Source organism: Saccostrea cucullata, unplaced genomic scaffold (assembly GCF_032062105.1).
Source record: "Saccostrea cucullata isolate Sc308-1 unplaced genomic scaffold, CSIRO_AGI_Scuc_v1 ctg12413, whole genome shotgun sequence".
Taxonomy (NCBI): domain Eukaryota; kingdom Metazoa; phylum Mollusca; class Bivalvia; order Ostreida; family Ostreidae; genus Saccostrea; species Saccostrea cuccullata.
In genome coordinates this window covers 2,552-15,947 of record NW_026921076.1, presented here as the reverse complement: position 1 = coordinate 15,947, position 13,396 = coordinate 2,552, and the positions used below count along the sequence as shown (strand labels likewise).

Genomic DNA, 13,396 nt, shown 5'->3' with positions numbered 1-13,396 from the left:
ATTTCCTGTTATGGAATGGTGGATTTCTGGTATATTTTTGCGATAAAAATGTACACGCAATTAATACTGATATTCACATCTACTTCAATCGGTACGTGGTTTCTTATGTACATAGAAGATTTCTAACACATTTGTGCCCAAAATTGATATTTATTATATCTTTTAATAGATATATAGATATAGATTTAATGGAACGGATATACCAATAATAGCATTTGATTCCTGTTATAATTAGAATAATTTTTCAACATTTTATTTTCTTTGCTTTAGCATGGGGAAAATTTGAGTACACACGGTTAGAAACCATAGAAGACAGCCAAGATGGATATATAAAATCTCCTGGATACCCGGTAAACTATCAAAACAATGCTAATTATACCTGGATAATTAAAACAGGATATGTAGCAAACTTTTATTTCATCATTTTCTTCATGGATATCAAAAGTTCGCAGACAAATCAATGTAACGACTATCTGCAGGTATTTTATATGGAACACCTAATTTTGAAAAAAAAAATCTGTCTGAGAGATTTTTTTAAATTTTACTGTTGAATTTATTTCAGATTACAGAAATTGATCCGTGCTGCTTCACGCCATTAAAGAGATGTGGTCAGTTCATCAACATACCTATACTAACCAGGGGGAATAAAATTCGGGTGTCTTTTGTATCAGACAGACTTGAAACAGGGGAAGGATTTGTACTGTTTTGGAATGGTTGGCTTCTATCAACATAGTGCATTTTTTTCTGATATACGTATATATTAAATTTTTTTTTTTTTTTATAAATGTATACCTTTATAACTTTAACAGCATCTTTCATATCATCAAGTTCACCTGTAATAACAACGAGCATAAAACAGATAAGTATGAAATTTTTGTAGATATAAGAAACTTTGGAGATGATTACAATACAATGCAATACACGTTGAACAAACAAAACCCATCTGGGAAATGTAAAAAAAAAATCTGATAGACGATCCATGTACATGTACATGTACGACTGGCAATTCCAATATTGTTAGTCTAGAATTTAACGCAAAATGCCAGGAAACTAGTTCTGTGGTGGAGTCAATGCTGATTTGTTTTAACCCTTTGCTTTCTTGTCGATTAGAATGCTTCCTCTTTTTCTTTCTGGTTAAGTGCTGGTATTGGCAGGTATCATTTCTCCGATACTGCCTCTGTTGTTTCAAAACTTGATCAATGAAAAAAATGCTACTAGAAGTGGTAAAATAACAAGAAGAAAATTGATTGTCAGCTTTACACTTTCAAGTATTACAAATTGATTCTCTCAGTTACTAAAATCTAGTGTAAAATTTTTGGTTTTATACATTTTTTTCAAATGAGTTAAATGTCCCCTGGTTAAAATGTCTATCTACACTCTTAACGCACTTTGAATTTTTTTTTTCAAAGTGCGTTGAGTGTGTCCCAAATTTAACTCACTTTGAAAAAAATTTTCAAAGTGCGTTGCCACATAGCATATATGCTGCAATATCCGAAAACGCGAAAATCTTCTTTGATATTTGATGTAAATACTTCATTGCAGATGATTCTCTCTTGATGCCGATTTTTTTATAATTATGTTTGAGTTCAAGTACGTAGTGTCGTTTTCCGGGGAAGAGGGAAATAGTTGACCCAAGAGATATTGAAACAGCCCCGCCCTTCCTGATACAACGTACTTACATGAATTTATAGATATTATTATGAACAAGACATCCTTTTGACAGAAGATTTTTTTTGTGGAGAATACATTATAAACTTAAATATGACACCAAGGTCATGATCAGTTACTGCGAAAGTTCACTTTTCTCAAAATTAAATTTGTACACTTACTTTTGAGTTTTTTTTTTCAAATTGTTGTCTAATATTTCTGTAGCAACATTTCAGCAAGGCACTACAATAGATGCAAAAACAACTCCGATGAGAACAACGTCAGTAACATTGGAGACAACAACATGGACAGTTTCAACAACATTAATACTCCCACAACCAACATCAACAACTCAGACAGATAACAAATTTTCAAGGTATCTGAATATCCTTTTTTGCAGTGTACATTTGCGTTTTAATAATTCAGATTAATTTCTAATTTCAATCTAGAAAAATGATACAGTGATGTACTATATTTTGAAAAGTTGATTCTATTAGATTATATTAAAAAATGTTGACTCCAATTTCTGTATAAAAAACTTGTTTCATCGTATATGATTTTTTTTTCTTGGGCACGTAGTATCGTTTTCCAGGGAAGGAGAGATAGTTGCCCCCCCCCCCCCCCCAATATTGAAACATACCCTTCCCTCTTATACTACGTGTCCAGAATTGAAGACGCACAAAAGTTCTTTCGCTAAATTCTTATAGCAGAGTCAATTGTTTTAGAGCGTATATAATATTATAATCTAGAATATAGCACCAAGATAATGCAATTTTTTTTTGGTCTCGATCATTGCGATAAACGCTGGATTGAATGATCTGTTACTTATCAACAAGGTTTAAATAATTTTTCACAAATTCATGACTCGGATTACAAATAAACCTTGGAGCCGGAAGATCAGAAATGTTTGGGGATCCACTTTTTTTAGGTAAGCAATATTTATCCTTTTCCTTCTTCAAAGCTGCACAAAGTCGAACAGTAAGTAACATTACACTGAAGATAAAAAAAATGAAAAAAATATTTCTATGACAGATGAAAGAGGTATATAAGCCTCAAAATCAGCTATTGTGCATTGGAAGAAGTGATCTAAGTATTTGCATTGATTGATTCTTAACAAGTGATTTTTTGTTTTGTATTTTTTTTTCTTAAAGGGAAAGGAGTCAAGGTAAGTCAAAAGTTCTTCTTTTCTTTCTATTTATATTCTTCATTTAAATACAAAATATAATTTTTTTTTTCAGAAGAAACGTATTTACTATGGGGTATTTCGACAATGTCAAGTTCTATTTTTAAACAAAAAAAGAGGAAGACGCATATTTATGTATTTTGGCATGAAAAAACCAAACCAAGCTAAACGCAACAAAACAAGAAACGTAATTTAAAAAAATGAAACAAAGAACCAAGATTAAAGATTTATTGATTGTATATATTGTTTAACGTCCCTCTCGAGAATTTTTCACTCATATGGAGACGTCAACGTATGCCGGTGAAGGGCTTCAAATTTTGACCTTTACTCGGCACTCAGAGCCATTGAGCAGTGAGGGGTCTTTATCGTACCAATGCCTGCTGCTGACACGGGGCCTCGGATTTTAAGGTCTCATCCGAAGGACCGCAACTTTCACTTCACAGTGCCGAGCGCATGGCGAAGGAACAGTTGCTACCTTTTTTTATCGACTTAGGTCAGTCGCGGCCGAGATACGAACTCACGACCTCCCGATCACGGAGCGAGCCCAAGAATAAAGAAACTGAACGATTGAAGATTTAACTTTTTAACCTGCTTTTCAAAAACATAACCTTGGCCATAACTTTTGAAAAGTTAAAGATAGGGCTTTCGAACTCCACATATGTTATCCTTGTGACAAGACCTTTATTTAAAAATCAACAACTTTGACCCTTTGACCTTGACCTGGGAGTTTTACGTACCTTTCAAAACCTTATCCTTGGCCATAACTTTTGAACCGGTGGTGCCAGAGCTTTCATATTTCACAACTGTATTTCTTGTAAAAAGGCCTTACATTGGGTACCATGCAGCGTTTTTAATTTGCATTTTAACAAAATGTTAATCTCCGCTATGTTGCCATACGGGGGCATCAGTGTTTAACACACACATCTTGTTCAAGTAAAAATGGCTTTTCGAACTCAAAAGAAAATTTATTTCATTTCTAAATTTGTTTTAACTCTATTTTATATGTTGCATGTTTGCACTAAGACTAAAGGTAACCATTCTTGGCATGAATGTTCCAGGAAATCAGGTTACAGAAGTACTTTTAGACCTATATAGTAAGGACCATCTCAAAAGCAAGCGTACACCATTTATTGGAGAAGGATATCCGATGTAGTTTTATTTGCAGGCATATTGATGCCAGTGTGCTTCATTGATTGTGGATGATATTATTGATATGTTGGGAAAAAATTGAAAAATGGACTTAAAGTTGATCCTTGTGGAACTCCAACTTATACATTCTTTTCATTTGATCGACTTGTAAATATACGATACGATTTCTCGTTCTAAAGCCTAACTATTGCGAGCTCGAATGAACGAGGGTTTTCTTTCAATTTAAAATTCGAAAAGTTTCTATGTACTGTTTCGAAAATAATATACGGAATATACTGCAACAAACCTTAATATGATACATAGATTCGGCGGATATTGACACTTGTAATCTTACAGATTAGAACAATAAAATTCGTGCTAATTAAAACAAAAAACATTGTTAGATTCAAAATACATGTCCATTACAATAGATCATCAATTCAATGCTTTTTCAACATTATAGGCCAAGTGAGAACTTCCCTTTCTCATAATAGCTTTATGTCGGTCACATTGAAAATTCACAATCTTCCTGTATAGGACCCTGGATTTCTTGTGGATTGTTTGGTCAAAAATGTACGCAAGTTCACATTTGACATTCACGACAATTATGTGTATTTCAACAGGTAAGTGATTTATTGCTCACGTTTTTTTCCCTTTTTTTTAATCGGTAAGGATAAATTTGATTTCTGATGCTTTCAAATAAAATAATATAAATAGTTTTCATCAATCATAATAATTTTTCAAGACCTTGTTTACTTAGCTTTAGTTTGGGGAAAATACAAGTTAGAAACCATTGAAGACAACAAAGATGGATATCTAATATCTCCTGGATACCCGGCAAACTATCCGAACAATGCTAATTATACGTGGATAATTTCACCAGGATACTTAGCATACGTTTATTTCTTCATTACTTTCATGGATATCAAAAGTTCGCAGACATATCAATGTAACGACTTTCTAGAGGTATCTTATATCGAGCACATAATTTCGAAAATTTTGTACTGCCAGAGTGATATTCATAATCTGATTTCAATTTATTTATAAATTATATAGATAACAGAGATTGATCCTTGCTGCCACACGCCACTAAAGAGATGTGGTCAATTTGACAACATATCTATATTAACCAGGGGAAATAAAATTAGGGTGTCTTTTGTATCAGACAGGAGTGAAACAGGAAAAGGATTTTTACTGTTTTGGAATGGTTTGTTTCTATTTAACATTCAACTTTCTGATTGATGTAAAGAAATTATCATAATAAATAAATGCGTGTATGATTAGTTTAATAGTTTTTAAATTTTTTTCGTACAAATAATTAAATAACGTATAATTGTATAATTAAATAGCATATAATTGTATACTTTTATAACTTTAACAGTATCTTTCATATCATCAAGATCACATGTGACAGCAACGAGCAAAAAGCAGATAAGTATGAAAAGCTAAAGCTAAGAAATGAATTTGAAATACACTGTAATACGTTGAATAAAAGAAACCATTATCAGTTGATTATGGGACGTGTAAAGTTGTATTCTGTATTTGCATTTGCATTGTATTTGAGGGATTGTTATTTTGGTTTGTTATGAAGGATTTCATTGGTTTAATCTAATCATATATCGGATTTGGTAATACCCAAGATGTTAATTAAACAATACAAATGATTTTTTTAATACAATTTAAATGAAAAAATATACAATGCAAATGAAAAATATACAATGCAAATGGCAAACATATAATGCAAATTAAAAATTATACAAAAGAGATGGAAAATTATAGAATACAAATGGAAAATTATAGAATACGAATGGAAAATTATAGAATACAAATGAAAAATTATACAATACAAAAGGAAAATTATAGGATACAAATTAAAATTATACAATACAAATGGAAAATTTTACAATACAAATGGGAAATATCGAATGTTGCAACGTTTGACTTGCCATATAAAACTATCTAATTATTTACATATCTATATATATTTTTATGTCGACAGCATCAGAATGCTCTTGCATTATCGTCAGTATTTACATTTAATTTAACAATTCTATTTTTTGCACTAGTCGATCTTGTTACACAAAGGTGGTACATGCGATGTCGTTTGTACTAAGTACTTCTTAGAACTTTTCATTATGTGTATCTTTATTCATTTCCTTCATGTACACATTTACTTCTGTTACAGTGGTGATTAAAAGCCACGTATTTTAAGATCAATTTTTTTCAATTTCCCCCCTTGCGGATAAACATAATAACTGAGAAAATAAATTTCCCAAGAGCGAATGAAAAGCAATTACTCAAAGTTGTAATATTAAAACTTATGGCTGTAGTAACGTTACAACAAGGCACGACAACTGATGCGGAAACTTCAATGACAACAACGTCAACTGAATCGGAGACAACACGGGAAGCATCAACAACAGTATCACTCACCCTGCAAACAACTACAGAACGAAAAAATCACAGAAATTTTCTAGGTATTTAATATTGTGTCCGCTAAAAATGACTTTTACCAGAAAACTTTCAAATTATCATTTTTCTTGTTTATATTTTTGACTTTACAAGATAACTTCTAATTTATTATTTTTCCGGTTTAATTTTTCCGATAGTTAATATTTTTGTGGTCAGTGGTATAATAATGGTTGGATTGTTATTTGGCCTGGGATGTTTGACAAAATGCTGGTTAAGGTATTATAACATCGATACAACGAAATGTGATGTTGAAGTTCTAAAAATTTAATTTCAGAGAGAGAGAGAGATTGATAACTATCATATTTTTTTAAGGAGAACTGTACCCATTATGTCAAATGAGGACAGAATGTCATCTAACGAGAATGACTTCAATCCAGTTCCTATCTACTCTAGTGCTAAAGAGGCAAAAACTGTTTTGTATGAAGACACTCAGGATGGTATTTATATGGAATACCCCGAGGGTGTGTACGACACCACATTTGTGAGGCGACCTTATGCAAAACTGAGTAATACGAATATTTACTCCACTTGTAAAGATCAACTCCAATCGAAATCTGAAGAAATGTCAAATGACTAATCAATTTATTGATTGTATGTTTTTTTTTACCTCCCATTCGAGAATTTTTGACCCATAAAGAGGCTTCGCCGTAATGGTGAAGGGCTTCTTTAGACCTTTACTCGGTACACAGGGCCATTGAGCTGTGAGGGTTTTTGATCATTTCATCGTCTATGGTGACACGGAGCCTATAGATTTTTAAAGTCTCATCCAAAAGACCCGTGACTTTCACTTCAAATTGGAGAGCGCGTGATAATGGAACAGTTGTTACCTAATTTTTATCAAACTGCGTCTGTGAGAACCCACGACCTTCTAGTCCACAGGAATGAAAAGATATAAGAATTATAATTTTACATTAGTGATTTTTGTTTTACTTAACGTTATTTATATTTGTATTTGAGGAATAAAAATATCGATAGACACAAAATCAGCACTTATTTTCATTTGATCTCTACTCTCTGTATACGATGGTTAGATATATGATTTAAACTTACAGTAAGCTATCTAGAGTGTTCTAAGGATTACAGTTTTACTCGCAGTATAGAATTATTAAAGATGCAAAAACTGCTACTAGCATTAAAGTTTATAAAATATGGAATTAATATGCCAGTGCAGGACAGCTCTACATAATGCCGCCAATTTTACTTACAACGAAAAATTTTCATGACCTCTATCAAAAGACTAAAAGTCCAGGAATTTCTTGGCATAATGTTTAGTGTCTGTTTGTATATAGCGAGTGTGTGCTATAATGGGTCCTCATCCAATTTTGCTTGCTTGTTAGAATCTATTCTCAAAAATAACACCTGAATAGGTCCAAATGTGTAAGCAAAACTGAAGTTGGTAATACAAAACCAAGCAGAAGGGATGAACATGCAATGTCTACCTTGAAGAATTCCACTGCAGTTTATGCTGTGGCGTTGCGATGACATACTACCCCATAAAAACATCCATATCAAAGTCTCATCTTAATAATTAACCAATTTCTAACAACACTTGTACATGTTTTAGACTAAATAATGTATTCCACGACATATCCCTACTTAATGCATCGATGGAATGAATCATATGTATCTCACATTCAGAATTCACACCTATCATGGAAAAGAAGCGTTGTAAGTGGCTCCAGGTTGATCTGTTAGTATGTCTGACAGTGGTGATGTTCGGTATTGGATCTTGGATCGACATTAACGGACTGTGGGCATAGTCTCTAATACTAATCACACACGGACGTCTTCCCGGAGGGTGGAGACTTGTGTCCTACATTTCTATCATAACTCAGGTAGCAAACATCGGACCGCTGTTCGTAACGCTCATGCGCACCAAAGCTCCAGGAAAGCTGGATGATACAGTTGTTGTCTATGTTATCCTGGGAATTGGGTGCATTGCTTGTTTACTGCTAGCGTTCTTTTGGGATTCGACAAGTCACGTGGCTGGTGTTGAGAGAAGTACGTGGTTACTAACGCTGACAGGATTTCTGGCTCTCGTAGATTGCACGACCTCAGTGGTTTTCTTGCCATTTCTGGTCAAATTCCAAGAAATTTATCTCACGGTTTATTTCATTGGTGAAGAAATGAGCAGTCTTGTTCCAGGGGTAGTTGGCTTAATTCAATGAAGTGGGTCATTTTCTTGTCAAAATATCTCCGTCATCAACTCAACTATTAATCTATCTGACTCTATTATCCAACTACAGTTTCATGACCCTGTATTTTTCGTGCGGGATTTTTTCCTGTTCCTCTCTTGTATGGTCTTTGCAAGTGGAACTGCGTTTACTTTTTTGAATTATTCTGGATATTGCAGACGTGCCTATGCGTTTTCTCACAAGAATAAGAAAATATTGCAACTTAAAAGCCTTCACAGTTCAGACTACAAGAGGAAAAGCTCAAAAGACTTTATAACAGCTGAAGAATATTCCCTGATGGAAAAGTCACACCCAGATGCTACCGAAAATTTTTCCAATTCTTCACCAAAATACTATTATTTTTTATAGTAACTGCTATTATAAATGGCGTGAAAAATACAGTGTTGCCATCAATAGCTACATTCTTAAGTTTGCCGTATGGATTACGTATTTATCATTTGACAGTCATTTTATCTTTAATTGCCAACTCGCTTTCTTGTTTTGCCGCTATGTTTTTAACCGTTTCCTCGTGTTTCATTATATCGACTTGTACATTGATTGGCATTCTTTCATCCATGTACATTATCTATACCGCGTCTGCCAGTCCTACCCCCGTACTAGTGGGGACATTTGCAGGAGAATTTTTCGTTGTATGTACACCTATTAATATTTGAATTATGTTGAATAGTTTTCATATTATGAACCGTAGTCATTCCCATAGTATCGAGAGGAGGTGGGAGATTGTCCCCTTATTCTATTTGCGTAGGAGAAGATAAGCGCAAATATCGAATGGAAAATAGATTCAGATGAGTAAGAGCCAGGTATAACTTATCGGAAGAGACCGGCATAGCACGTTAAGAGAGAAAATAAAGCATAATACAAGCCAGGATATCGTCCAGGAGCAGGGCGTACATTTGGAACAGCAGATCAAAGAGGAGTAAAACCTCCGATGTTTGGTGGAAGTAGACCAGATATTAAACCTGCAACGTATGATGGAAGCAGCTCATGGCTGAATTATAAATCTCACTTTGATTCCTGTGCAGTGCTTGGAAATTGGAGCAAAATTGAGACAGGATTAACTTAGCCGTTTTATTGAGAGGACAGGACAGGAAGTTCTTGGTAATTTGTCCGGTTATGCTCTTAACGATTATGATGAGCTTGTTGGAGCGTTGAGCGAGCGATTTGCACCCTCAAATCAGACAGAGCTCTACCGAGCAAGGATGAAGGAACGCAAAATAAAGCAACAGAAACACTTTCAGAACTGGGACAAAATATAAGACGGCTAAGTAGATTAGCCTATCCAACGGCACCAAGTAACGTTAAGGATACGCTAACCAAGGAACAATTCCTTAATGCTCTTTTCGACTCCGATATGAGACTTTGCATAAAGCAAGCTAGACCAAGAGACTTGATCAAAGCAATAAGACATGCGAAAGAGTGGAAGTCTATAATATGGCGGAGCAAAGACAGATTGAAAATAAAAGATTCCACAGACCAATAGGCAACAATGAGACACATCAGGATATATCTGAACTAAGCAAGCTCATTGAAAGCATGGTGAAGGCCATGAATGACATGATACAAGAAATACAAGCTAATTCAGAGAATTTGTGCCTCCCGCTTAGGGAAAAAGTAAACCATGCGCAGTTCGGGGGGGGGGGGGGGGGGGGGGGGTTCGGATACTACGGACTGAATTTGTAGAATTATTAAATGTAAACATGTATACTGAAGCAAAAAATAAAATACATGTATGTCGATATGGATATAAAGATTTGATTGCTAATTCTTAATTATGTGTAAAGAAGATTCTTTTGATATGGAATATTTATCACACTGTAATGATGATTTTATGAGTTTATACAAGCTTTTTTTCATTTCACATGCTAAATACTATCATTTAGTAAAAAAAAAATTATTTTGAAAAAAAATGGATCGTCCTGGAATCGAACCCGGGACATCTCACACGTCAAGCGGGAGACATACCATTACACCACGAAACTGCAATACTTAAACGAAAATTATATGCAAAGATGAAGACACATACATGTATGTATGCAAGTTCGATATGGTCAAAATTTTACATAATGCATGGTGTCTAATTTAACCTTCATTAAACAGTTTTAATAGGTGTACATGTAATAAGAATATTAAGTCCACCGTGAACCTGTTTTATACGTAATAACTCTCCTTCATGCCCCTGTGCTAAAAATGCGACACGTAATACAATAAATACTAATAAAAAAAAACGAGGTGGGACACTTTGAGAGGGATGAGAGAGGTCCTACGGACTTTTGTTATAAAATTACATTGCAAAAGCTCAAAATCCTCTTGAAATATCGCCCGAAAACGATAGTGTTACACACAAACAGAATGTATATATTTATGACCTTGAACTTTGACCTTTTGACCTCAAAATCAATAGAGGTCTTTCTAAGCCACAGAAAGTTGTTCTGTAAAATTTTATTGCAAAAGCTCAAAGGGTTCTTGAGATATCTCGCGGAAACGAAAGTGTTATAACAGACAGAATTTGCGAATTTATGACCTTTGATCTTTTGACCTCAAATCAATAGGATTCTTCTTAAGTCCATAGGGAGTTGCTATGCAAAATTTCATTGCAAAAGCTCAAAGGGTTCTCGAGATATCGTGTTGAAACGAAAGCGTTACAGAGAGACAGATAGTCCGAAAAATCTGACATTTTCCTGGCTTTTTTACGATTTTGATATTTTACATGCCAGGAAAACGTCAGAACCGGCGCCATTACGAAAACTGGAAATTTCGCCGTCTTCAACTGGAGTTGATTTTCGATACTTGTGAACCGACCTAAATGCCGAAATCAGAATTTATCAAAAGCACAATGCCTCTAGTACTCACCAATATCGATGAAAAGAAAATATCACTCCACATTTCGTAACAGGACATGCAAGATTTTAAAATGCATGAAATGAAGACAAATCTCGACAGTGTGAAAAAACCATTTTCAACGGATTATTTATTTCATAAATGAACCATCAAAACTATGTTGGTAAGTTCTTTAAGTATTGTATTATTGAAAACTTTTGACTTTGTAATTTAATTCAGTTCGCAAGTATCTAAAATCTACCAGAGTATGCCGCCTCCGGTTGGAGGCGGCGATTTCCCAGTTTTCGTAATGGCGCCGGTTCTGACGTTTTCCTGGCATGTAAAATATCAAAATGGTAAAAAAGTCAGGAAAACGTCAGATTTTTCGGATTAAGAGACAGAATGACGGATGGACGGACAGACCAAAATTAATATCCCCACTTTTCAAGCAGGGGATTAAAATTCATGAAAGAGAGACAGTCCCAACAAAGAAGATACTCGAGCCAAAAAGTTCCAAACGCTTCGTTTCGAAACAATTGGAAAGAAAGAGCAATCTGTCATATTTGTGCACGGAAGGGTCACTTGCAAAGAGAGTGCAAAGCTCCAAGAAGAAACAAAGATGAGTATGCTCAAAAGACTAAATCTCAGCCCATGCTAAATGATTACTAACAATCTTCCAAACAGTTTGTTTCTAAAAATTCCTCGGAAACGATACGAGAAGTTGAAACAGAAGGAAAATGCTCGTGTTGCAATTAACAACAGAATTAATGATCCAGGTATCTATGTTGAAGTTTGAAGATGTTGGTAGACACAGGTACCACTGTTTCATTGATTTCTAAAGAATCGTATAATCAAATTCCAGAAAGACTAGAGAAGCTCATACCGCTTACTGGAGTTTTATGAAGAGACTTACTTTTACAATCGACGACTGACTTCTACAATTTAATCAGAGACAAACTCTAATTACTAAAATGTAAAAGTCATCTGTCGAATGTAAAAGTAAGTCTCTTCATAAAACTCCAGCAGAGATATTCTCTCTGCAAATGGTGGACCAGTAGAAGATTTTGGGAAGACAGCTTTGAATATTCACATGGGAGATAGATCATACAAGAACACTGTAGCTGTAGCAAAACTGTCCGTAGATGGTAAAATGGGACTGGATTTCATGATAGAAAATAACTGCACCATAGACCTGAAAAACGGAAGAATACGGGTCGGAAGAAATGACGTTCCGTTGATTACTTCAGGAGTTGTTGGATGCTACAAGATTGCAGAAGCTAATACTCTGAACTCATATAGAAGTAAAATCAATACTTTTGGCAAAATTTATCATAGAGAAAAGGACGCAACATCTTAAGAAATAAGACTGATTTATCCAGATGGATCATTCATCAAATTAGACAGAGCTCTAATCGGCAATGTTGAACATTGCATTCCAGAAAGAATCATGAATTTTATGTCAGATGCAAAATTACTAGAGAAGAACACACAAGTTCTCAATCTGAGCCAAGCTGAGAATGTCATGGAAAGTACGTATGATAAAAATTTCAAAAATGTAAATAAGTTCAAACCTAAAGTGGACACTATTTGAGAGATCAAGCAAAATTCTTCCTCCAAAGCAAAAGTGTCCAATGTGCCCATACAAGACACTGGACTTAGAACAGCTGAAGAGACACATTGTGGAATGTGGTTTAAGACGTTAAACAAGAAATTCCGTTCTGATCTTAGCAACTATGCAAGAATGCTACCCTGATCAGGAACAGAAAGAGACATGTTATGGCGAACAGTTGAGAACATTCAGGAGAAATTGAGCTTTAGAACAGTTGCTCAGACGATGACAAGATGGAAGAATCCCAATGATGTTCATCAGATCATTGGAAGCATGTCAGAAGAGTCGGGAAGTAGTGATTTAAGCTCTAATGATTCTGGGATCCAAGAAGAGTTAGAAGTTGGA

At 34.6% G+C, this 13,396-nt stretch overlaps 2 protein-coding genes across 2 annotated transcripts; both read left to right on the top strand.

The window, feature by feature from the left end:
• Nucleotides 1-270: 270 nt before the first annotated feature.
• LOC134259110 (uncharacterized) lies at nucleotides 271-7,373 on the top strand (the record flags this gene model as incomplete). The annotated part of the gene is made up of 6 exons (XM_062741707.1): nucleotides 271-479; nucleotides 5,015-5,165; nucleotides 5,340-5,393; nucleotides 6,289-6,435; nucleotides 6,568-6,646; nucleotides 6,743-7,373. Coding segments are annotated over 6 exons (905 nt in total), but the record flags the coding sequence as incomplete, so codon positions are not given.
• A 709-nt stretch (nucleotides 7,374-8,082) lies between these two features.
• LOC134259109 (solute carrier family 52, riboflavin transporter, member 3-like) lies at nucleotides 8,083-9,881 on the top strand. Its single transcript, XM_062741705.1, is given in 4 exon segments — nucleotides 8,083-8,124; nucleotides 8,191-8,599; nucleotides 8,974-9,115; nucleotides 9,704-9,881. Coding segments are annotated over 4 exon segments (771 nt in total).
• Nucleotides 9,882-13,396: the final 3,515 nt, after the last annotated feature.